The sequence below is a fragment of the Drosophila nasuta genome, chromosome 3 (genome assembly GCF_023558535.2).
Source record: "Drosophila nasuta strain 15112-1781.00 chromosome 3, ASM2355853v1, whole genome shotgun sequence".
Classification (NCBI taxonomy): Eukaryota; Metazoa; Arthropoda; class Insecta; order Diptera; family Drosophilidae; genus Drosophila; species Drosophila nasuta.
In genome coordinates, this window is record NC_083457.1 from 5561072 (window position 1) to 5588123 (window position 27052).

The following is a 27052-nucleotide window of genomic DNA, read 5'->3' on the forward strand; positions in this document are numbered from 1 at the left end:
TGATATGATAGAATGTATTTGCGCATGAGTATGTGTTGCTCTCTCTTTCTTTCTTGCCCTTGCTCTTTCTTCAGTCCCAGTCCCAGTCCCAGTCCCAGTCTCTCCCATTCTGTTGCTCTCTTCAGCTGTGCGGAATAATTGCAATCTGATGGCCGTTGACTTAATGACATTTGCACATTTTTGCCAGCTGCTTGAAATGCAATTATGAAATGGAGAAAAATTGAATTAAATTATGGCATATTGAATGACCCACAAATGTTGTGGATAAAATGCCATTAAATTGATATATGGACGAGACGAAACTCGATCCAATGTTTGTGTTCTGCGCACGGGGGAAAGCAGCTGCATTTGAAATTAATGTAACGCAGCGGTCAAAATGTATGTTGCATTTATTATGGAAATGATAGTTAAATATTTGATTGAAATAACAAATTAGTGTTTGGCCCATGCGGCGTATACGCAATACGGTCGTCGGCCTAATTAAGCTGTGAAGTGAAATGTGAAATTAGCGTGCATTCGTATGCGTAAATGTAATTGAATATCTGAGTGACTCCTGCACAACGCGTTGCATTAGAATTTCATTTTGGGTCTCGCGCTCGCACTTTGGTCATAAAAGAAAGAGAGTCGAAATGGTTGGCTAATTGACAGCTAGAGGGCCGAAAAGTAATCAAATTTATGCCAAACAATTGAAGTGAGGCAATAAAGAAGCGTAATACGAAATCATAAACAAAGCCATAACAAAGCAAAGTGCGAAAGCAATATGCAAATGAATAAAAGCGACTGTCAAATGGGCAACAGCTGGCTGGCCCATAATAAAACCAAGCAACAAGGCGAACGGTCATGAATACTTCCATCGTCATCTCCGTCTCTACTTCCACATCTCCAACTACGACCATTTCGAATCGGACTTGGTCTTGGACTTGGTCTTTGAAGAGAATTTTCAATTAAAGATGCGTCTGGATGCGAAAAGGAGTCAAAGCCAGCGAGTGTTGTCTACAGCGAAATTAGGAATTAATTAAGACAACAACAAAAGGCCGTTCGTGGCGAGCATTGAAAACGCTCTCGTATAATTTCAAGCGGAAACCGGCCAAACACAAACAAACTACCCAAAAGCGCCTAAGGTTAGGCAATACAAAATACGAGGGATGCACAAGAGGTAGGGATAGACAACGAGAATTGGAATGGGAGATGCGAGGGATGCAGAGAGCGTAAGAGAGAGTGAGAGAACGAGCCAGAAAATTTATTTGTGCGTTGATTGCGCGCAAATGATGATCATTTAATTAAGCACGCAACAGCAAACAGGCTCAGTCGGCGGCCATCTTGGGCGGAAGTGGCCACCTTCATTTTGAATTTGTGCTGCGGCTTCGTCTTTACCGCAAAACACACACAAACACACAAATACCGAAAGAAAAAAGAAACAAGAAAACAGCAGCGCACAATCTGTTTGTATTTTGCATTTGCCCGCCACATTTTATGGGCCAGCCACAGTGCCTGTTATTATTAAATTCCCCGTTTTTTTTTTTTTTTTGCGGGTTTGGGTACAAGTTTGGAATTTGATTGGTTTACTTAATGGCCTCTTCTCGACGATGTCGTCTGAGATTTTGGATTTTTTCCCTAGTCTCGGGGTGTGTGTGATTTGCAATGTAAATTGGGCTGCTGCCTTAATTTGAGTGCGGCATTGATTGAAGTTGTATTTATTTTTAATTAAAAGCCATTTGTGTGCGAATTATAGGCTTACAAAATTATCGCTGAGAGCAAATTAGCAGAGAACGCCAAGGAAAATATAAAAATTTGATTTTCAATTATATTCAAATCCAATCACGTGCTTCAATTAAGACTTTAAATCATAATTGAATTTATGAATGAGTGTCCAAAACATTTTCTGAAGCCTGTATAAATGTTTTTCTATAACAAATTGTTATCCGATTATATAAAGTTTTTGGATATTGCACACTAAAAATGAATACAATATATTTCTTACGCATGTTATACAATTTTTTAAGTAAATTCCATTTAATTAAAATCTATTTCTTTAAACAAACAGAGGAGAAACCCTTTTTTGATGGATATCTATTTTTTCTGGGGAAATGTAATATTTGTAAAATTTGTGTAAAAACTTTTTCCATTTCGTAACGTAAAAGCAACATTTCAATAAATTTGCATTGCAAACAAAACAACGCACACAGATCTATATTTGCATGTATATATAGTAGATGAGATGGTTGTTATATCACGTTGATTCTCCCATGCTCCCATTTGAAAGTATACTTATAACTAGCATTGTCCTTCCATTTGCAGCTATCATCTAAAGCGCGCTCCTGGGATTTTGCCAATACCGCATTTTGCAGTCATATATAACTGGCAGCAACCCCACATTAGAGTGGCGAACACTGCGGCAATTTGTGAGCCCAACACACACACACACACACACACACACACACATACATACACAACGAACATGTACAGACATTAATACCAAATGAAAATTGAAATTATGTCTATACTCCACTCGACTGAGGACAAACTTTTATAGCCAGAGAACTGGCTGAAATTCAGTTTAGCTCGACGCGCACAACAAACCGTTATTTTGTTGCGTGGGCGTGTCTGACACACACCACCCGCATACACACACCAACCCACACACACACACACACACATGCAGAGAGAGACAAACACACAATCATATCCATAATCAATGATAATCCGCTGGCGTATTATAACCGCATTAACAGTTAGGCACGTTCGATACAATTCGTTACGTTTCGATAGATTTCATGCTCATTTCAGCTATCGCTGTGTGTGGGTGTGGGTGCGGGTGTGTATGTGTGTGTGTGTGGGAGGAGATGAACGGAAGGGGAAGCAAAGACTGTATAGGTTGAATAACAAATATAATTGTGTACAATTTGCGTAACATGCTTTTTCGGGGGGAAAGCGCAAATTGAATTGCAACCAACTTTAGCATTTGCTTGATTTACGTAAGCCCGCAAAATGCCTGCAAAACTCCCCCAGCAAAACACAAAATACTCCTCTGTCTGTTCAGCTCTTCTCCTCCCCCTTTGCCATGCAATATGCAAACCAAAAATCTTCATTACTTTTGTAGTGTGGTTCATCGCAAAACTGTTTGTTGTAGGCATTCTGTTTGCAAAATGTTTGGAAATTCATTTTTCGGGGCGTTTTCAAATCGATACAGTTGTTATTCATCTACAGGCACAACCACAAAATCAATCAAAAAAGTAGATGAAAGATCATTATATGGTAAAAACTGAACGCAGCTGCAACCACAGCTAGCAAGGCACAAGACAAATGGTAGTTTAAAAGTCTGGTCAGTGCTGACAATGATGAAGAGACCAGTTGCCAGCTTGTGCACGTAATTGTTTATTGTTTTAGAGAAAGAGAGAGAACAACCACATCATCAAATGCTGAATAATAAATTGAAATAAAATATGACAATTAATAACTCAACTCTAAAGTTGTCTTGATTTAATTCTACATTTAGCATTGGTTTCTTCAAGTTTTGCTTGTTTATCCAATCAGAGCTTGTGTTCGGTGATTCACAAACGAATGCAATGAATTGAACTTTCAGTAAGGTGAGCGAACTAAACCAGTTCGGCAACAATAGTTAGATGATATGTCAGTTGTTCTTTTTACTGTTGGTTGCCTTACATTATCGTCCAGACAAATATTCGATTAAAATGGATTTCATAAATTACAAATTACATATTACAAAAGTATTTATCCTACAAATAGTAACAATGTTACAGTCGAGTGTGCTCCACTGTGAGGCACCTATTTTCAATAAAACTGTGCGGTATTTTTTTTTAAATATACTAAATCTTCACATTCTGAAAAAATACTAAACTATACCAAATGCTATATTTGTTATATCAATAAACCAGTACATTTACAATATACCATAAAGTACAAATATTCCATAATATACTAAAATATATCAAAGACAATATTTGGTATATCAATATACTAGTACATTTAAAATATACTATAGAATACAACAACAATATATAGAAAAAAAGATTTAAAATGATGGAACGAAAAAGTCAAATCATTAATCGAAATACCTAGTTCGCTGATCAAACAGGAACGTAGAGTAAACTTAAAAGTGATTACACAACACTCTTCAGAACAAGAATGTAATTGCTTTCAAAGCGAATGGATTGCTTAACGTTTAACTCAAGTTGAGTAACGCGTTTAACAATTCAGTAGCAAGGCAACGCATCAATATGTTATGTAACTAGCAACAGCTTTTACAACATAGTTCCTCCCTATATGTTAGAAGTGGGTGCAGCATATAGGGAGGAGGAATAGAGAAATTTGATTACTACCCATCCGAAACTGCATTAGTGCATAAATCCATGTCAAGTCGAGAGCAAATTCAATTAGCTGACATAATTCTATTTATGCGCTGACAGCTGGCAAACGCCAAACGCTCCACAATTCTGCCGAAGGGGTTTTAAAACTTGACAACACACACAAACATACGCATGTGGCTCTATGTGTTGCAAGTTTGAGTGTATATGTTGTATGTTATATGTTGGGCTTGTGCTCGTTGTAGGGCTCAGTCCATGACGACATCGTTGCCAACATAAGCGCAAAGTCATAAATTTCGCAATGGCAGCGAGTTGCCGGCACGTGCAAATTAAGTGATGAATACAGTGGGGCACACACATACACACACACTGGCACACTCATATACAACTTACACACATTGTGTAGCATTTAGGTCGCAATGCCTGGCCATATAAATTGTGAAATTGCTGAAGCGCAACGCGCTGCCCCACGCAAAAATATTGAAAAATATGGCAAAACGTTGAATTTTGCGAAATATTTTTCCTGCACCAACGCGAGGGGTGCCAACGACTCACACACACACACATTCGCACACACACACACACACTCGGGTATCACATGGCTGCTTCACTGCGTGTGCAACGTGGCGTATGCCTTGGGGCACTATTAACCCCAACTTCCGAACACAACCGAGCCCCACAACTGGCCAAAACTCTCTCTTGACAACTCTTCACCCTTTCAAAATGATGCGCTAATCCAATTATTATCAATTCAATGACAGGACGAGGGTTGCTACCAATCCTTCCAACGCCTGCCTTCCTAGTCCTGGTCCTCGTCCTCGTTCTCGTCCAGTTAATGTTACAATGTGCCCGGCGGCGTTTGTTATAAATAAACATGCCGCCAAGTTGATTGAATTTTTTCATCAAATTTGCATCAATGTGAAATATTTTCGCTTACCTGCAAGCAAAAAATAAGAGGAAAAATTAGATGCGAAATTGTGGATAAGAAGAGTGCGTTCAAATTGTATTATTTGGGGATTTGAGAGCATGGCACTTAGCTGGCAAATTGCCTGGCAACTCTTTGCCTACATCAAAGCCGAAAGGCAAACTTCCGACGTTGCCCATTAAATCGCTCATTAAAAATGCATAAGCCTCACGATTCGCTGATAACATGACAGCAAAAGAAAATCAAGAAATAATGATTGAAATTTGCCACGCAATAAAGAAGCGTCTTGAAGATTTTCTTTGTGATTTCAAGTCTTTCAATATAGATAATAATAGTTTATGTTGGTAAACCAAATAACAAAATTTTAATTAATGATGAATTTAATTATAGACTTAATTTTTAAAAAATGATATTAAAATATTTAAAATATATATTAAATAATAATAAGTAATACGATTTTAAAAAAATATAAGACATATTTTAATAATTGGGTGATAAAATGGAAGTCTAATAACAAGAACAAATATATGGAAATCATTCTTGCGAATCATTATCTTAAGAAACTAACATCTTAAAAGCATTCTTCACCATTTGAACTCTTACTTTTTTAATATATAGAAAACAAGAAAGCTTTAGCCGAGTGTGTTCGACTGGGAGATGCCCGCTATTCATTTTCAATAAAAGCAAAACAGTGCGGTATTATTTAAAAAGTATACCTAATTAATACACTTAACAAATAATCAAATATACCGATAATAATGTTTGATATATCGATACACAATTACACTTAAAATATGGTTGTTTTGTCTCGGCTGTTGATGCTAATCAAGAATATATGTATTGTGGGATCGGAGATGAATGCTTTAGAATTTTGCATAAATTTCAACAGGTATAAAGTTCTCATACCTTTCTACCCTATGGGTTGCGGGTATAAAATCCATACTACTTTGTAAATTGTAAATAAATATGTGATCAACAACTAAGTCATAATATTTATGGTAAACTGAAATTCGAGGGAGGGCCGAGAAAAAGTTGCCTATGGTAACAAACTTATTTCGTTTAAAAAAATTTATAAGTTTACTCGGTACCACACTTCCTTTGTATATAAGTGGAAAACATTAATGAACATAGGCCACAAGGTGTTTCAAATTTTGTTGTCCTTTAACTGATTGGGAAAATCGAATATTTGAATGAAACTAATTTTAAAGATTAAATTATATTTCGGCTTAATCTCTCCACCAACATATTATATTTAACTATACAAAATTACACATTAAAGTTTAAATGCCGCTAAATAATCATTCTTTTTGTAGCTTATTGAAGAATTGAGAAGCTTATTGAATTGCTTAAAAATATTTGTGTCTATTTATGCTTAGATTTGATTTAGATTGACAAATAAGTTTAAGATTTCATTGTGCGTCTGTTGTCTAAGCCATCAACTTAGTTGTATATTATTAAGCATAAGTCGTTACCCCTTTGTATGGAAATTGGACTACCTCAAGGCGTTGAGGGAACATATCAAAGTCAACTCACTTTTCGGCTGGGCTTAAATTTTAAACAAATAATAATATTTGCCACGCTGCCGCAGGCCAGCGGCAACAAAGCAAAATCGTACCCCCCAAAAAGCTGGCAACGTTAAAATGCCAAAGCAAACAAACAAATACACACGCACAACAACAACAAGAACAACAACATGACTGCAAATTATCTGGGGAAAAGCAACGTCAAACGCTGGCAAAAAGCTCTTTTATAAAGGACATGGCAGAGAGGAGTGAAAGGAAGAGGAGAGGAAGGGGTGTGTGTAGGTGTGTGTGCGACTGCCTGATTGTGAAATCGATAAAGTAAATCGCTGAAGCGATAACATAATAAATTCTACGTTTCACGCTCAACTACGTTGCTGCTGCCGATGCTGATGCTGATGTTGATGCTTCTGCCGCTCCAGCTGCCACCGTGTGGCAAGGTGCCACTGATATTTATACCCCACATAGCTCTGACAATCACTACACTTTGCAAGCAAACACAAATACGAAAACACATACACACACACACACACATACACATAGAGTGTGCCCAGCACTCACTTTGTGTTAAGGGCACATCAATTTTTTATGATCTCAAATTGCAAACGTATTGTAAAGCAACGTATTCGCCCCAAAAAAAAAAAGTGGGGAAAGAGGAAAAAACTGAGCAATGCAACAATCAATTTGCTTTTTTTTATACCCTCATCCTCACATTCACCCTTTGGTTTGTTTGTTTGTTTGCCGTATCGCACATACCTCAATGGAGCACAACAAACACACACACACGTAAACAAACACATACAGCAGCATAATAATAACAACAATCAGCACAACCCTTTTGAGCCTTTTGTACAACCCTTGAGAAAAGTTGCGTACTCAAAGTTGGCCACAAAACGAAATGGCATATGGCGAATCAACTTGTATGGGCATGTGAAGGCTCTTAAGCCTTTTAGAGATGAGAAATATATTCACACTCTGCAAGCGAAAGCTGTGACAACTGAGATGATTAGTAAAGAAGATTTCCGCATCATAATTGAATAACAAATAAAGTCAATAACATTTTGTATATAACTAGGAAGACTTCAAAATCAATTTTATACATAACTTCTAAACATTTTTAATATACTCATAATTCAAGAAGAAAAACTATAATATTAAACCTAGAACGAGAAATCTCAAATCACACGTTTAAATTATTGCTTTAAGAACCAAACACAAAATTTTAATTTAAATTTAAGACACAAGATTTTTAAAGCTGAAGACAATAACAGAAAGAAATCAAAGTCTTGATTAAGAAATTGTTATATCTAAAAATTGTTGTTTTTAAACTCAATATTTGTTTTAAGAAAGTCATCTTCTCTATCTCTTTATCTCTGTATATAATGACAATTAAAAGAGACTACACAAAACTTCTTGTATCTGTAGTCAATAATAAAGGATTTTAACGTTTTCACTTTCGAAAAGTTTGCTTTGCCGTGACTTGCTCATCTCGATTGCTGCTTTTATTTCGATTAGAAATGCCGACATAAACCGAAGAGAAAAAAAGTTTTCATTTCTTTGTGCATTTTATTTTTGATGCCATTAATGCCCCATATCCTGATGCGATATTTGTGCATGAATATTTGCTGAAATCGCACTTATTTCGGTTGCGAGCAAAGGTTAACCTTTTGCGCATTGTCTGCATGAAAATATTATGAGTAGCAGTTTAAAAATTGATGCTGACTCGCAGTTCACCCTCAAGGCAAGGAAGGACAAGGCGAGGCAAGAATCCAACCCAAAGACTGAAATCTACAATTGTCGGCTACAAATCATGTGGGGCCATCAACGCCAGCAATAGTCTCACACAGCCATAAAGTACAGTTGTGCTCGAGAGGAGCAAAAGGACAGTTGTCAACTTGAATTTATGAGAGTAGTTGCTGCAGTTGCTCTAATTTCATTTTTTAATACTCTGACAAAAGATGTGATTAAGTGCTCAATTATTTACATTAACAACACGATGCAACTTCAAACGAACGAAAATCAACTACGAGTAGACACATTTTTATAGTCAAACTTTGCTCTTTGCTCTCGAGCTCTATAAAGTTTGTTGAGTATTGAAAGTGCATTCAATTGTCGACTCATTTTATTTTTATATCTCTTTTGCAGGAGTTGATAGCGTCGTTTAATTGCTGGCCCTGGCTGACCGACATAAAAAGCGACGACATATTTCAAATGTCAAGTGAAGTCAGGCCAAAGGGGATGAGGAGGCAAGGATTGCCGACGATGCTCTTAGAGAGAGAGAGAAAGAGAGCTTAAGTCGTAAGCTAAAGTGAAAGTGTTTGGATGCGGCACATAAATTTCTATTTAAAGCAACACAAGCTTGGACAGTCTATTAGTCCTCTTGGCTTGGAGGTCGGGTCGGATCGGGTCGTTGTGCATAGTTGACCCCGCTGGAAAGTGGAGTTGGAAATTGCCACGTAGCAATGCATGCTAATTGTAAGTTAATGTGGCATTTTTATTAACGCTTTTGGCTGCACGTTAATTAAGTGAAATGTGCTCAAAATTATGCGGAAGCCGTCTTTGTTAAGGGCATTAACTATGCTCAACTTACGATCGGCGCTTCAACTTTTTTAGCTGCAAAACTAGCCAAGAAACTTGTGATACCAAAAATAAAGTGAAAAAAGAAAACGAAAACTTTCTGACCTTAACAATAATTTACACTTACGCAGCGGGAAAGTTAGCAGCGGTTCCCTTTGCCTCGTCCTCGTCCCTGGGCCGGGGACCAAAGTCGTTGCGGTCGGTTAACGCGACAATAAAAAACACTTTAAAAAATGTGCCCATTGTTGTTGGCCAAGAAACTTTTAATAAAAAACAGCAGCAGCAGCAGTAGCAGCTATCGCTGAGGGTTGTTGTTGTTCCTGGTTGGGGGCTTGTGCCATAAAGTGAAAGTGCCCGAAACTTGGGCGTGGAAATTGCAATTTCTTCAGCTGCTGCTGCTTGACTTGGGTGGGGTTGATGTGGGCAAAGAGGGCGTGGCGCATTGAGGCATAAATAACAGCAACATTATTCACACCAAGAACAACGCCTCGCCACCGATGCGCCCCTAAGAGACGCCCTGTTGTATGCTATGCTTTTTGTTTGGCTGCTAAGCAAACTCTAAACTGTCTCAAAACCAACTTGAGCGCAAGTTTGTCTGTCCAATAACAACAACACCAACAGCCACAGCAGCAACAGCAGCAACAGCAGCAACAACAACGACAGCAGCTTAGTCAACTTGACTTTGCTTGCTTCTTCGGTGGTTGCTAAATTTATTTGCTTTATTTACGCTTAGCCAAGTTTTTATTTTTACTTGCGAGTATATTTTTTAACGCTTTAGTGAATATCGCTCTCTCCTTCATTCTCTCTCTCTGTCTTCTTCCACTTTGCTCTGCTCTTTCCTTTTTATTGGCCCAAAGTTTTGACGCATTTAAAATGCGACTCGAATGAATCCCTTGTTAATAGCCGAAAATTAGTTAAGCACATGTTAAAAAGAAAATCATTTTCAACAACATTTTCAGGCGACGTTTTAGCGCAAAAGTGAAAACGTGATTTTAAAATCAAGATTATTTTAAGAATTATTTAAATACTACAGAGATTTGACAGATGTTAAAGCAAAAATCATTTTCAACAACATTTTCATAAGATGTTTCAGTCGAAAGTAAAAATGTGATTTTACTATCAAGATAAGTTAAAGAAATATTTTAATATACTGCAAATATTTATAGAGAATATATTGTTAGCATTATTTGTTTAAAATATGTTTAAAAAAAAACATATCTTCGCCATGAAAAATGGACTTTAAAAACTAGTTTCGCTAATATTTAATTTAACAAATTTTGTATTTCATTTTGTCAGTTTCTTTGAAGTTTCTTCTTTGTTAGAAACACCTAATAGGATTTGACTCAATTTCGCTTCCTTCCTTCCTGCAATTGATTGTAGAAAAACTCCCCAAAGTTGTTGACAGATTCATTTGAAATGCATTGCACTGGGAGCAACTTCCATTTAATGGCCAGCGGTTAATTTGGCATTCGAGAGAGAGTTCATCGTTTTGATGTCAATCTTTTCGTAGATCTCTTCATCTGTCTGTTTTATCAATCCATCTATCGAGAGCATATCATTCACAGTGATTGCAATGACTTTATCTTATTATACGCCTGATTGACCATAAAAATTGAACCACAACTTGGTCATAAAAAATGAAAAGTTGTATAATTTTCACACAGCACTTTGATGTTGCCGCCTTCCGCCTTCCTTCTGCCGCACGCTCGCTTCGTGTGGCGTCTCGAATGCCATTCGATTCTTACGCCATTAACTGGCGTAAATATATTACCACTCCCTTGGGTGAAATGCACAGAAATTGTTCACTATCAAAACTTTAGCATTTCCCCCTCGCTGAATAATCTAGTCAAGTCAGTCGCCTTGTTCGTTCTCATTTTCCCTGTCTGACGGTTGCTCACAGCTTGTTAAGTTTTATTTTCATGTCTACGTTTTCGCCTTGCCACATAAAACTGCTTAATTAAATGAATTTTTGTTTTATAGCTTCATCGCAGTCACTCAAATTCTGCCTCAAGGCATCGCTGAGCATAAAAGAATATAGAATACAAGGAAAATATTTATTCGGACGTGTCACGTAGCCGTTCAAGTTGCCTGCCAATATAAATATGACCCGCTTTCTGTCCAAAGTCCTTAATTATTGCGCCAAATTGTGGCAGACCGTCGCCAGCCGATTGATAAGAAAAGAAACACGCGTGTCCAGGCATAAACAAAGACGAAAAAGGAGAAGAGCAAAGAAAATCGACTGATAAAAAACGATACAACAACAAAATATGAACGGAAATACTCTGTAATTAAATATCTATAAATAAAGTATAATAAAATAAAATGAGTATATGTAATAAACAATTATGAAATAAACAATTAATAAATCAAAACAGAATAACATAAAAAATAATTACAAAAAAATATATAATTAAACTAATGAAAATAAATACAATTGATATAGAACAAAGTAAAATAAAATATTATAAAATACAATTAAATTATTAAAATAGTAAAATAAAATATAAAAAAAATAAAATAATGCAAAAGAAGCTTCAAAATAAATAAAATGACGTAAAAAATCAAAGTAAAAAAAATATAATATTAGGAAAAAATAATATACAGTAAAATAAATCCATATTATGTAAAATAATATAAAATAAAATAAAAAGGAGACAAATAAAGTAAAATAAAATAGAAAAATTAAATGAAGTAAAATAAAATAGTGGCAAAAAAGATAAAATAAAAAAAATAAATAATATAAAAAGAGGAAAGTCAAATAAAATAAAATGAAAAAAGTAAAATAATTAAAAACGTAAAAAAAAAATGTTTAAATTAAATTGTATTGAAATAAAATGATTTAAAATTATATAGAATGAAATAAAAACGAATTTTTATATACGGAAGGCAGTTCATTCGAAGTTTCTCTTACTCAGAGTAGCACATAAATATATTTAGCAAAGTTTGTGCAGCCGCACATGTCTTGTGTTAGAATGAACTGGATAAATGAGTTAGCAGCGTATTAGTTGGGAACACAGAACAAACTTGATACAAAAGTTGTAATACCTTACTTAGGTATTCCGTTTGCTAAAGGTCGAAATAAGCAGGAATTGTGCTGTAATTTGTAGACATTTTTCATAGAGCAGCCACGGGGTAAAAGCGAAACCAAAACCAAAGCTGGAGAGCACAGACAAACTGCACAGACAGCCAGCAGTCATAGCACCACCCTGGTAACGACAGTAATGTATACACCCACACACTCACACTCACACCCACACACACACCACACACCACACAACCACATACAGACAATCAGCGCACATTACGCAGACACAGACAAAGTTTTGTGCGTTCCCGGGCGAAGGCAACACGCATGTTGTCTGCGCCTTGTCTGCCTCTTAATGGAGAGTTGCACGAGAAGCACGAGCAGAGACAACTGGGGGAAGTGAGCAGGAAGACAACGATGAAGAAGAAGAAGAACACACCCACACACACAGACACACACACACACACATACGCATTACGCACCCACCTGGCAAAGATTTATGTAGTCCAAAAGGTGTACGCGTCTTAAAGCAATGAGCGTAAATTTATATGCCAAGCAGAGACAAAGGAGACCAAGAGAGAAGGGAAAGCAAAAGGGAAAGGGTTTTCTTCTTTGTGGTCAGCATAATTAGGCTGCCATTAGCAGCCATGCAACTTTTGGTCCAGACATTTTTGCTGCATAACTCAAAAAGCCGACTCGAAGATTTTCCACATTTTCCCTTCATATTTTTCTTTTTTGAGTTTTTTTTTCTGGCATGCGGTCACAAGTTTTGGGGTCATAAATTGCCACAAAAAGGGTTTCGCCTTTCGGATTGGGTTACATTTGTTTTGCGGTATGCAAATGCATTATTAATGAGCGTTTTGTATCTCATGATTTATGTGCGACACTTAATTAGGATCTGTTTGAATTGTGTTGCCTAATTTCAGGCGCTAGCACTTATTTGACATATCACATATAAATCAAGAGACCAGCATAACCTATATATGAAAATCAATATAAATAGAACAATGCATATGACAGTTGGCAGTATATATAATCACAATGTCCTCATAAGCGGAAAATCATGACTTTATTTTTTTTGTGTTGTATGCCATAAATTTTGCAATTAAAATTGGCCAATACCTTGTTTAAAACTTTCTTCACAAATTGGGTATTTTATTCATTATATAAATTTCAATTTATAGTTAAGTGTAGAATGAATTTCATTTAACCGTTTTTGCCATTCCTCAGTAAAGTAAATGCAAATAACTTTTATCAGAATTACGTGGTATCATGGTATTTTAGCTGGCATTGCCGTGACTAAATGCATTTTTTCCAACTGCACTTAAAGCGCTGTAAAAAACATTATGGATTTATTTGAAGCAAAAAAAAATAAACAACTTTTATTATACGACAATTATTTTGGCATATTAATTGTCACATGACAACAAAACAATTTTTATATTTATAGTTTTATTTAACGTTTCAGCTTTATATTCTTAAATTCTTTCTGTAATATTTTAAGCTATAGTTGCTAAGAGAAAATAGTTTAATGGATAAAGTATAGCTGCGACTTTAAATGGATAATTAAGGTGCTCTTTATAAAACTCTACTTAAAAGAACTTTCTTATACACAGAGAGAAAAAAATCGAGACTCAAAAGTAAAATGAAAATCTTGATTTAACTTTTCGATTAAAAAAAAATTTCTAGAAAAATATATCTAGAAAATGTTTTTTGTTTAGAAAAATTTTAACACAAGAATTGTATGTCAAATTTGCATATTAAAATTACAAAAAAAATCTTATCACAAGATTGAAATTGATTGTGCCAAGAATTAAACAATATTGAAACACGATTTTTAGGTTAAAAAAAAAATCATCATAATCGTTTTGAAAAAACAACAACTTTTTTAAGCTCTCAAATTCAATAATTTTATTCTTGTTTTTTAAAGACGAATTTTAAAACTTGGACGTGCTAATGTTCTATTTTCCTTCCTCTTAAATTATAACTTAATTTTCGGTGTCGTCATAGATATGTTAGTTTAGTAAGTAAAGATGATAAATCATTATGTCATGTAGTCGTTGGTCATGGATTGAAACTCTAATCGGACTTGTATATAAAATAATGGGAAAGTGTCACAATAGAAAAGAAAATAATTATGTATACAAAAAAACACTTAAGTCGATACATTTATTTTATTTCTTAATCTATATTTTAGAACGTTTAACTTTGATTTAAGATTTTATCTTCTTGGTTCACTTTGGTGATTTTTCTATTGTTGAAACAAGATGATAATCATGAATTTTAAGATTCGGCTATCTTAAATGTTTTGTAGAATTCTGATCTGGATTTAAGAATAAACCTTTTTGGTTAAACTTTGACATTATTTAATCTTCATTCAAGATTTAATTCTTGATTTTACCATGCTTTTTTTCTGTGTAGCCGCGAATGAAAAACTTGTAAAGCATTCGATTATAATTCATGTCATTTAAATTCTGTTATTCAATTAATGCAATTGCAAATATTGAAAACATTCTCTAATCATTAATGCACAATGAGCGCATGAATTGAATGCAAATTTAATATTTAATTAAATTTAAAACATGTATGTAGATAATGTTCTCACATTACAAGAATTGTTGTTGTTGTTGTTGTTATTTTTGGTTTTTTGTTGTGTTGTGTTGTGTTGGATGAAAGCAGCTTACGGAAACAAATTGCGCAATTTATTTGTAATTAGCGCAGCTAATTTATGCCAATTTGTGCGGTTGTTTTTAAACCTTTAAGCATACGTTGTTAAATCAGCGAATAAAAATTTAATTAATTAAAAATGGCACTCTCATTGCTGCATTAAGTCACCACGAATAAATAATCCTCTTACAGATTATATTCCACGAAATGTTCAAGGCAATCGCTAATACTTCGAGTAATGTTAGAGTACAGAAATAATGTTTTAATAAATGGCAATTTGAAAGTGCTTTAAAGCAGCGAATACCAAAAATATTATATGTGCATCACGCAGGCATAAATTAGATTAATTTTGGATGCGTCTGGTAACCCTGGCGCAGGCAGTGTTGTATCAGCAACTGACAGTATATCAAATTTCATTCATTAATTTCCATTTGGCAATGCCACGCCTGTCTGCACCGCCCACCCAGTCTCAACTATATCCTTCTCTTTCCCTGCGACTTGTCTTTGACTATCCATCAGAGTGTTTGTGGGCACGATGGAGGGGGGAGGAGGGGGAGGCTTGGCAACCCCGAGGGTCCTTGGCAGGCAGCGTGTAATTCAAAACCTGAGCGCTGTTTGCTGTTGTCTGTTGTCTGCTGTCTGTTTTGTGTTTTGTGTTCTGTTGCCTAATCATGTATGAATGAATAATGACACGAATTTGACAAAGCACAAAATGTATAGAAAGAGATGGAGCTAGCGGGAGCGAGACAGGACATAAAGGACATGCAGCCCAAAAATGTATTCATGCAAGTAAATGCGCACAAAATAGAAAAGAAAGAAAAACAGACAGGCCAAGAAAAAACAAATTTGTTTGCCAGCCGGCAGTCCGCTGTGATTTACCACGACGACAAGTAAAAAAATGCGAACATGGCTCATTTTACAGCGGAAACTGTAGACTTTCCCTCCCTACCCACAACTTGAATGCGGGGCGTGGCACTTTCGTAAGCCAACACCAACACCAACACCAACAGCGAGACAAGACACATCAAAGCCACGGCTAACACTTTAGGAGCCAGCGTCAACTAAGTAGCTGCAAGTGGCCGGAAATGTAATAACTCTCCTCTCCTCCTCCCCTTTCTTCACCCTGACTATCCATACCTTTCGCTGAAAGCCAAGACTGCTTCCATACAATAAAAAAACAAAAACAAAATAAAATTTACATTTATTATTAATGTACTCCAACTGCAGCAACAGAGACTCGCTTGCCCCAAGATGTGTGCTACCAGAGAGACTCCTGTGAATACGCACAAAGTTGGTATGGTAGCATTATGAATTTGTAATGATGCTTGTAATGTACACACACACACACGCATAGATACACACACACACACACGCACACATAGTCGCAGACAATCTGCAGATAGTCAACGTAATCAGCATGACGAAATAAATTCATTTTTCTTATTGTCTGTTCTCAACTTTAACATTAAGCTTTGCATCTTTAATCATTCACAACAACCTGCGTTTCTTTGCAAGTTCCGTCTGTTAATGTTATATACACAAGAAATTCTTTCCTCTGCTTGAATACATCTTTGCATTTTCACAATACAAAACATTCCTAAAGATTAAATTTCAATCACAAAGACTGAGTTTCTTAGGAATACTGAATGAGAATGAGCCAATAGAGCAAAAAATTCTTAGAACTTATAAATAAACCATATAAAATACTTCATTAATATAAACAATTTTATCAAATTTACAGTTTCCTAATTGTTGATTGAATATAATTTTATTCTGCTTTGAAATTTGAAAGTTTGCAAATCAGAAATGTTTTTTCCATTAATATTCTTATAGGGGAATTTAAAAATTAGCCTGAGGTATAAATCTTAGTTTTTTTAATATAAATTTAGTGTAACACAGTGTAAAAAAGAAAGAAAGAATTGATTGAAGGAAATTTTAATTCCATTTGATAAAACTCCAACTCAAATTTTTTTTTTTTTTGAGGTAAAGATTTATTTATTCAAAAGAAACATACAAATTTCTGTATTTGAATACAGCTCACTCTTACTTTAATTAATAACTTTTAGTATAACGAAGAACTAAAACTACAATAATGAGTTTCAGGTTATTTCCGATGTTGTTCTAGAGCATTTCCTAGTCTAGAACTCGCAACAACATTATGCTCGCATTTTTTTCTGTTGTACTTTCCATTTGAATTGCTGCTAGACAAGCTTATGATTTCGTCTTTGTCTGCGTCAGTTTTTGCAGCGTGCGAAAAAAATGCCAAACACTTAAAGTTTGTCAAGAAGAATGTAAAATGGAAAAGTTTTGGCTGCGTCACAGCCAAGAGCAAGAAAAAAAAGGTACAATGACATGGCAAGCAGACAGCCGAAGGATCGAGTGTGCGCGTATGAATGTCCTTTGGGGGGTGCATAATATATTCTCCATATATAGTACGCATACAGACATACAGACGGGAAGAGCATTAGGCACAGAGATCATGTTATATTTATGTAGCATACATTTGTGTGTTGGCAAAAAGCTTTTTTATAATTCATTTGCCAAGAGCAACGAGAAATTTGGCATTTCATTTGCACAACAAGCGCAATAAGAGGCTGTTCTTGTTTGTACTTGCTGTTGTTGTTGTTGTTGTTGTTGTTGTTGTTGTTGCTGTAGCTGTGCTGTGGTGGCTGAAACAATAAAACATGAGGCGTGAAAATGCCAGAGGCTCAGCATTTAACACCAACTACAAGTACAACAGAGAACACACGCACATCCCAGCGGCCAAGTCAAATAGTATAATTGCCTGGCACGCAGGCAATTAACGTTCGCTTGGCTGCAGCAGTAGAGAGGGACGGGGGTAAAGATGGGTAGAGGGGAGCAGAGAGAGAGTGCGACAAACACATTGAACATGGGCCAAGTTCGATTCAATGACCACTTGATATTTGTGTTTACTTAGTTGCGGTTGTTTTCCATTCCCTGCCCTTTGCTTTTGCTTTTGCTTTTACTTATTCGCCAACTATTAATTTACAATACGAGGGAAAGAAGAACTAACCCAAAAGCACGAGCAACTTTTATTGATTTCAAATCAAAACTGCGGCACAAGCCAGGCGGAGGGTGAAGAAGAAGGCGGACTGTTGGTCAATTTGAAATGCAATTGCAAGCGGCAACATTTCATTTTGCAACAGAGTCAAGGATATGCCAGCCTGTATCCTGGCAAAGCACTTGAGAATTGAGAAACAAAAAGCTTGGCAAGCAATAAAAATGGCAAAAATTTATTTTCGCAAAAACTTGTGCGCGCAAAAGAGCTAAACAAAAAGTGTTGAATGCCCCATGCTGAAAACTATGCAGCACAAAAACACAGCAAATAACCCCAAAACACAACAGCATCCGAAAAGTGGGGGAGTGCGCCTTTGAAAGGCCTTCGACTACGGAGAGATACCCTAGATTGAAGACCCTAGATTGAAGATTGGAAATAGATATTTGCAGAGAAATATCCTCTTTATTTAACTCGTGAACATAGACTGCCCAAGATTAATGTTAGCATCGTTTTACATTTATTTTAACAGTACTTATTGTCATACTATGAATTATGTATTCACCACTGTTATATTCTTAACGAATATTCTAATAAGAATTTAATACTTAGTTGGTCATAAAAAAATAACTTCTGTCCACTATATGTGAATGACAAGCAGCACACATAATAAAAAGAACTAATTTGAAATAGAATGAATAAATATTGAACAATTTCTCAACACAAAATCATTGACTTCATTTTGAAATTTCACAAACATTTTCAAATCTATAATTTCGACACTTCTAACTATTTTTCATTTCGTTATACTTTAATGCTCACCCAAAATTCGTTTTTATTTATTTATTTTTTTTTTTTTTTACTTAGAAATAATAAATATGAACATCAATATAAATTATTTTTAAGCCAAATAACACATCCAAATATTGTGTTCTTTATAATAGTTGTAAAACTAATACATTTAATAGTAAATACAATTTTACCCTTTTCGAACCCAACGTTGCTTGAGAGCAACTTCGGTTTTTCAATAGATAATATAATATGTTATTTTATTTTCGACCGCCAATAGTTAATTAAAAAGATGCTTTGATATATCTATTCGAAGAGAGAGTATACATTTTTTGAATTTGAATAACATTAAGTAATGCTATTACTACGAGATCGTGCTTTGGCAAGAATTTTGGTGTAGGAATTTTAGAAAGCTTAAGTGAGAATCTGTTATATTTGGATTCAAATGAACAGCTTTAACAATTATTTACAGAAAGATCTTGCTAAAATCAGCTGATTTTACATGTAATAATCTAATGATAAATAAATAAAACTTTTAAAATAATAGAAACATTTTTGTTGAACATTTTTGTGTGACTTTTCGCACCTCAATTGTGACTTTATGTTTGTTCTCTTTATCTAATCATCTACATAGCAATAAACTCACTCATTTGCATTGTAATGCTTATCAACTCCATTGGCATTCATTAGAAGTACAGAGTATGAGGAAATATGCCAGTGGAAATGCAATTGGCGCAGCTCTGCGTGGGGATCGGGATCAGTGTCTAGTTGCAGACTCATCGGGTCATGTCGTTCATGTTGTTCATGTTGGAAAGCAAAAACTTTATTTCGCTTTCAATTTGCGATAAAAACCGGCAGCAGCAAGTTGGCCAAATGGCGACAACAGTCGCCAGAGCCGCGCCAATGTCCACAAATGAAATTTAACAACTCTGGACGAGGGCATTTGGGGGAGAAACTGAGAAACTGAGAAATGGAGAAGCAGAGAAACAGAGAAATGGCTCCTACGATTCTCCTCTGGGGGCTGCCTTTGACTTGGCACAAAAGACAAGAAATGCATTTGCTGTCGCTGCTTGTTTTGAACATTCATAATAAATTTCTATCCTCACGCCCCAGACCCAGATCATGTTTATAACCCACGCCAACTCCTACTATATTCTCAGGCTTCGGACTTCTCCCTGAAGTTTGCAGTGCAAAAACAAATTTGAGGCAGGACACTTTTTTGCTCCCGTTGCCAGCTCATTGCTCGCCAGTTGAATTGTAACGGATGCTGAAGCTGCGCACTGAACTTTATATATAAACAGGATATGACAGGCAGGAAGCTATACCCTGCCCCTTAGCCCCTCTGCTCCCAAAGTGATGCGCTAAGCTTCCTCTTTTGCCTCGCTTTTTGCTTTTGTAGTCTGCATTTTAATGCCAGCTGCCGGCTCCGGTTGGACTATCTTAAGTTGCCTCTGGCTTAACTAAATGCCGCTCTAGGGCCGACAGCAACAGTAACAGCAACTCAACGGAGGTGGCAACGGCAACTGCAACTGCAACAGCAACGGCAACGGCAAAAACTCTTCATTTCTCTAAATATTTGATGTTCTATGAAATGCAGTGTTCTAAATAAACACTCAGTACAATGCAGAAACAAGTGCATTTATCACAGCAAAAAATATGGAAAGCTATATGGGAAATTCAACGATTTTTTGTTTTATTTATTCTTATTGTATTCTATATTTAAATATGTTCAAAGATTGAGAAACTCCTTAAGATTTATAAGTCAGATAAGATATGTTATTTGTTGTATAGTAAACAAGCAATATAAAAAGATATAAATTGACATAAGCAAAACAACTCAATAAAATTGAAATGTAACGTAATAAATTAATAAATTGCAATAGAAAATGAATAATAAATAAATAAACAATGATAATAATAAACAAAACAAGAAAACTAAATTATGTATTATATTATTTCTTCTTTCTTAATAATCTATTCTTTCTCAAAAATTAAAAAATATGTATTTTTATTTGTAAGAACTGATATCTATTGTAAATCAACAAAAGCACAACTTAAGAAAATTGAGATTACACGAAAAACAAAAGATAAGGATAAAACATAAGTAACGAACGCAGAAATAAGTAAATTTATCTCAGCAACAACATGGTAAGATGTATAAAAGTATGCACATACCATATAAGATTAAAAATCTCTACTTTATTTACTACCTAAATTTGTCTATATACATATGTACATATGACAACCCAAAACAAATAAGAATAAGAATTGTAGTCTGTTGTAAATAAGTAATATGGAAACATACAAATCAACATAACCATAATATCTTAATATATTAGAATGAGATGAAACATAACTAAGTTAATAGGCACATATTATAGTGAATAAATAAATGCATTTATCACAGCAAAGTATATGAAAGTATACATAGTTTAATAATGCATTTTTTATTTATTATCAAAACGTACTAAGTTATTATTTCTTCTCCATAATATTTGTCTAAGTGTTTCAGCAGATCTTACAAATTCATGTTGTTTTGTGATTCAGAAAACGAGTTGTTATCCATTAGAAACAAACAACTTTAAAAGACATAAATTAACATAAGCGTAACTTAGGAAAAATTAGATTAAACTTAAATGAAACAATGGTCGCAGAAACAGGTTTATCGCAACCAAATATTGAAATTCAATATCAGTTTTAAAATTGTTTGCATATTTTACGAATTTTGCTTTATTTATTATGATAAAAATTTTTTTATAAATATTTCGGAATATCCTAAACCTAATGTGTGAAGTTGATATGTAAGGCGAATAAGAATTGTTGTCTGGTATAAACAAGCAACTTGGAAAGACATAAATCAACATAAGCACAACAACTTAATAAAAGTGAGATGAAAAGAAATAAAATTTTATTTGTCGTTACACCACTGTGAAGAAATTACTTTAATGTGAGGTAAAATATTATTGTGCTGTAGTTGACAAACGAATCAAAGTGCTTCAATTTCAAATTGAACTGTAAAATTTATTGCCAAAGTAAATTTAATATATCTTTCGAATAAGATTCTCATTAAATAGCATATACTCGAGTGTACTTTATCGATAGTTATAGCCTGCTGTTTGCCCTGGACTGTAAATCTGTGGATGACACTAGCACGAGTTGTGCATAAATCACGCATACGCAATGTTCTCCAACAGCATGTACCATAAATAACAAAGACGACACAATATATAAATTGAGGATGAAGCTGAAAATAAAAACTACAAACTACAAACAGTTTGAAGTATGGGACACAACTGCATTCGGAGAATATCAAGAAATAATTTAGTTAATAAGTGTGCACTTTAGATAATACAGAAGCAGCTTCCGTGTTGTGTATCGACAGCAATTCGGCGATTATAAAGTGGCTGAGTAACTGAATAACCCAAAATATAATAAATAAACAAGCGCAGTGTTTGGGTTTCAGATTTCTGAAACTCTCGAGTGCAGCAGCGCAAGAATCAAAACATCAAAAGTTGTGTAGGGCTGAACAACAACAGAAATAGGAGCAGCAGCAGCATCAGAAGCAGAAGCAGAAGCAACAACAAACCGAATACCAATAACAACAACAACAACAACAACATAAAAGCGGGGCAACAACTTTATCCAATTTCTTGTATTTTTTTGCGCTGAGTCGAGCATATAGCGCATAAGCACGTACAAATCGCATTTCTTAGGCGCTCCTTTGGCGCTGGCCTTATCCTTTTTTATGTTCGCCTGAAAGTATGCTACGGCAAAAGGCAACGCTTGTTTGGCTGTCAGATTTACTTGTCTTGCGTGTGTATATGTCTACGAGTATGTGTGTGTGTGTGTGTGTGTGTGTTTGCGTTCGTGTTTGTGTATGTGTGTGTGTTATAAATTGACAGCTAAATCTGCAAAAACATGATAAGACAAGCGACATGCCAATGCGGCCAAGGATTCCAAGGATTCCCTCTGCCATCGACAACCCACTTCCCATAGTGTATCTTGTATCTTTGTGTTTTATATCTGTATCTCATCTATTTGGGCTTGGCCTCTATTTCTATTTAACTCAATAACAACAACAACAGCAACAGCATCAACAACGAAATGCGAAATTGCTTTTCGATTTATTTTTATATGTCTGCCAAGTTGCGAGCATTGTGACAAATTAGTGCTTAGCTTTTTTGTTATTGTTTGTCTGTTGTTGAAGTTTTTGTTATTGCCCCAGTTGTTGTTGCTGTTGTCTTCGCTGAGCTGGCACAATTTATACGATTTAATCAACATTTAAGTAAGAACACGAACACAAATATAATTGAACAAATTTTACTGCTTTCACGTACCCTTTTTCTTACTTATTCTATAAAATTGTTCTCAAAATTAATAACATTTGTTTGGATAATATTTAATTTTGTTTAAATTTCTTTTATAATCCCGCAGAGATTTGTTTTAGTTAAATGATTCATTTCGATTTCAAGTGAAACGGAATGTTTTGTTGAAGTGAATGTTGAAAATCATTGACATTTGAATATCCCGAAATTCGAGAGGTAAAATATTTTAGGAAATAAATAAATGGAGTAATATATAAAGTGTGAATTTTATTTATAAATAAAATATAAATTTATAAAGTCAGGTTAGGCAACTTTGAATATTACAAAAATGCTTTAAATTCTTTTCGAAATATAAAAGCCAAATACGGTATTTATAACAACTAAAACATAAATAAACCATTGTGTTTCCTGTATATGTTATATTATGTGGTTGAACAGCATTTCGCATGAAACCGAATTTATTCCTGTTTTCTTGCTTTCCTGTTTTTCATTCTACTCCTTCCTCAATATATGTTCAGTAAGCAGCTTAAAACATTTTACCAAACACACACATTCCTGGCACTCACCTAAAGTCTTGGTCCATTGGGCGGTGGGTCGCCAATCTGGATAGTGTTTGGGGAACAGTTCTCGGGTCCAATAGGTGTGCAAGACGACCTTATAGACGGCGAGACGATCCAGAGTGCAGCCAGTTAAGGGAGCTGGCTGTGTTGCAGCTGATGAAACCGGGACCGAAGCAGGTGCTTGGGGCGTGGTGAGCGTAGGCGTTGCAGCATCTCCATTTGCATTTGCATTCACATCGGTGTAGTAGTAATTGCGATTAGAGGCGGCACGATAATTGCCATTCACATTTACATTCACATTAGCATTCTCATTCGAATTGCCATTCACATTGGCAGTGTCAAAATTGATTAACTGTTGCTGCTGCTGCTCTTGTTGTTGTTGCTGTTGTTGTTGTTGTTGATTATCCACCGTGTAAGCATAGATAGCCGGATTTGATATGAAGGAGGCGCCATAGGAGCTGGCAGGCTGAGCGTCGACTGCGGCTGCTGCCAGAGTTAGCAGCGTGCAGAGCGTAACTGCGAGCAGCTGGTCGTATTTGAGTTTCGTTTTCATTTCTCTCGATTTACATTTATTCTTCATACTAATTCTTTTGCTCTTACTTTTTTTTTTTGTCAACTTTCGTCGTTTGTGTTTTGTGCTGCCGGCCTGTGATATTTATAGATTTTGATTTGATTTGATATTCTCTTTTGCTTATTTTGTATTTATTTTTTGTTGGCAGTCGGTTTTACACATGCCGCCGCTTTACATTTGCCGCTGCTTAAAAATAAATGCACGCGCACACACACTCTCAATACACACTGTCACAACCGCACACACACGCACAGAAACGCGCGCGTGCTTATTTTTGGGTTCCTTTTTACTTTTATATCTTTCTTTAATATTCACGTGGAAGCGGCGACGCGCGAGAGCCTAAAAAGGGGAGCACACAGAATCGCGAGCGCTAAAACAAACCGTCGGCGTGCAAAGTTCGTTGCTTACTGAAAGTTGAGCGCATGTTGCGGCAGGCACAACGCCGAAATGTCCAATAACAGCAGCATAACATTTTATGCAGCGAGAATGCGAGAGCAGAGTACTTACAAGGAGAGCCAGCGAGAGAGCGAATGGGAATTGGTACTTTTTTGTGCCCTGTGTTTGAGGAAATTCTTTCAATTTGGGCAGAAGCAAAAAAGCAGCCTGTTGAGCTTTGAACCGAGTTTATCTGCTGTTACTGTTACTGTTTATATTCTTGCTGTTGTTGTTACTGTTGTTGTTAATCTGGTGTGCGCTGTTGTTGACCTCAACGCCTTAGGCGGATTATTGCACATTTCCTTTTTGGACATTTGAATGGCAGCGTTAATGAAGCAGCGCTTGTTCTGCAATTAACACACCTAACACGCCACAAGAGTTGCGCTGCCTTTGTACTTTACAAGGAAGAACAAGAGCAACATCAGCAATACAAGAAACAATAAGAGCAGCAGCTGCTAACAATGAGCACAATTTCCGATTAAAATCAATTGAAGCACTTTAATTACTACAATTCAATTAAAGAACGCGCTAATGGACAGTGCAGAGCGAACTAAACACAACGGCAATGACATCGCAACATCGATTGTGAGCGTGGGCGTTACAACACTCACACACACACACACACATACATACTCGTTCAGAGTTATTCATTCACACAGATACACACAGATATACAGGCACAGAAATAGTCTATAGTTGTGCGTGGAAATTACTTTCCAATTGTTTGTGGCAGCTTAGGTCGAACTTGTCAAGGAAAAGGAAAAGTTTTAGCCCAGTCACAAACATTCTATTCCCTGAATTGGATTCCAGCAGTGCGCCAAAGCGAGATAGCAATAACTTACTTATATTTACACTTTGAAAAAGTGTGAAACCACAATAATGATTAAGTCATGTTAGACTCGCAATGGAAAGTATTTTCCCTCAGTGTAGCCACCTCCTCCCCCTCTCTCATATATAGCATAATTGCTATTGACACATGACACACACTTACATACACATACATACATATGAGTAGAGAGCACAATTATCCCTGCCGAAAATGTTTCCTGGGGTCCTTCAACAATTATGTGTTGCACTTAAACGATTTGTACGTGACGCAGTCCGTTTCCGCTCCCCCACTTCCCCTCTTCCCCGCTTTCCGCTTCTACCATTCAAATCCCGTGTACGCTCGCGTGCTTTTGTATGTAAATTATGCGTGCGTGAAATTTATTGCAGTTAATAATAATTGTCCATTTATGTACGTTGAACGACGACCAAAGGAGACAACAACAACAACAACATAATGTTTCCTCTCCTATCTCTGCCCCCTTGACACTTGTGGTCAATTATAAACGACAATTTGCTATTTGTCTTAGACAGGCCGGCAGCAAGCGCACTTAACATGGCCAAGGACCGAAGGGACGCCTCAGTTTGTGGCCCTTGGCCGTTTTATTGTGCTTTAAATACCGTCCATTAGTTAGAGAGTTTCCTTTTTATGGCCACATTTAATTTATGCTTATGATGTGCTAATCTTACTAATGTTTATTCTGTGCTTTGTCTATTAAATGGCAAATGATTCAATTACCAACAATAATTTTAGTTTGGAATACTTTAGTAGCAATAGCATTATCTAAATGGAACAACATAATTATATTAATTTTACAATGGATTGCAGTTTAACAATCTTTTACTAGCATGTGCAACTTTTTATTGGCCACCACTGTAAGGCATGCTCATTGAGGGAAATTTCTCATACGCAGCCACTGCGTATGCGCATATTCATAGGCAGAATGCTGTTGCTCTCTCTCTTACATTCGCTCTCACTCTCGCTCAGCTACACCTGGACAGAGTCACACACACACACCCACACACACACACTCGTGCAGCTGACATTCATACGCACGGCATTGCGATTCATTGAGCAAAAATGAAATCAGAAAAATATTCGTGCATATTTCAGGATGAACTGCGGCCGTCTGAGGCAAATACAAAATCAAACACAAAAGTAAAAACAAAAGCAAAAGCAAAAGCACAAATGAGCTTTGGCTTCATGTGTGTTTCATGTATTGACTCTTATGCAAAGCGCAGAGGAGACATTTGCCAACAAACTGCAAAATTCTTAATAAAGTTGGCATTTGCCAAAGACACATACAGACAACAACAAATTCACCCACACACTCACACGGACACATACACAACAGCTATGCTGAGAAACAGAGCAAAGCAACAGCATGCATACTTTTGTTGCTGCTTTTTGCCTTCCACATCCACATATTGAAAGACGTACACAGGTAAATGCAACAGCCAGTTGAGTTCGTATCCTCCACATGCAATAGTA

General features: G+C 35.9%; 1 protein-coding gene across 1 annotated transcript in view; it reads right to left on the reverse strand.

The window, feature by feature from the left end:
* The window catches only part of LOC132790590 (uncharacterized), a 56418-nt gene extending 31722 nt beyond the window's left edge, over window positions 1–24696 (reverse strand). The window contains exon 1 of the mRNA XM_060799166.1: window positions 23736–24696. Coding sequence (XP_060655149.1) covers window positions 23736–24309 — 574 coding nt within the window. The 5' untranslated portion in view covers window positions 24310–24696. The remainder of the gene's footprint in view (window positions 1–23735) is intronic.
* Window positions 24697–27052: the final 2356 nt, after the last annotated feature.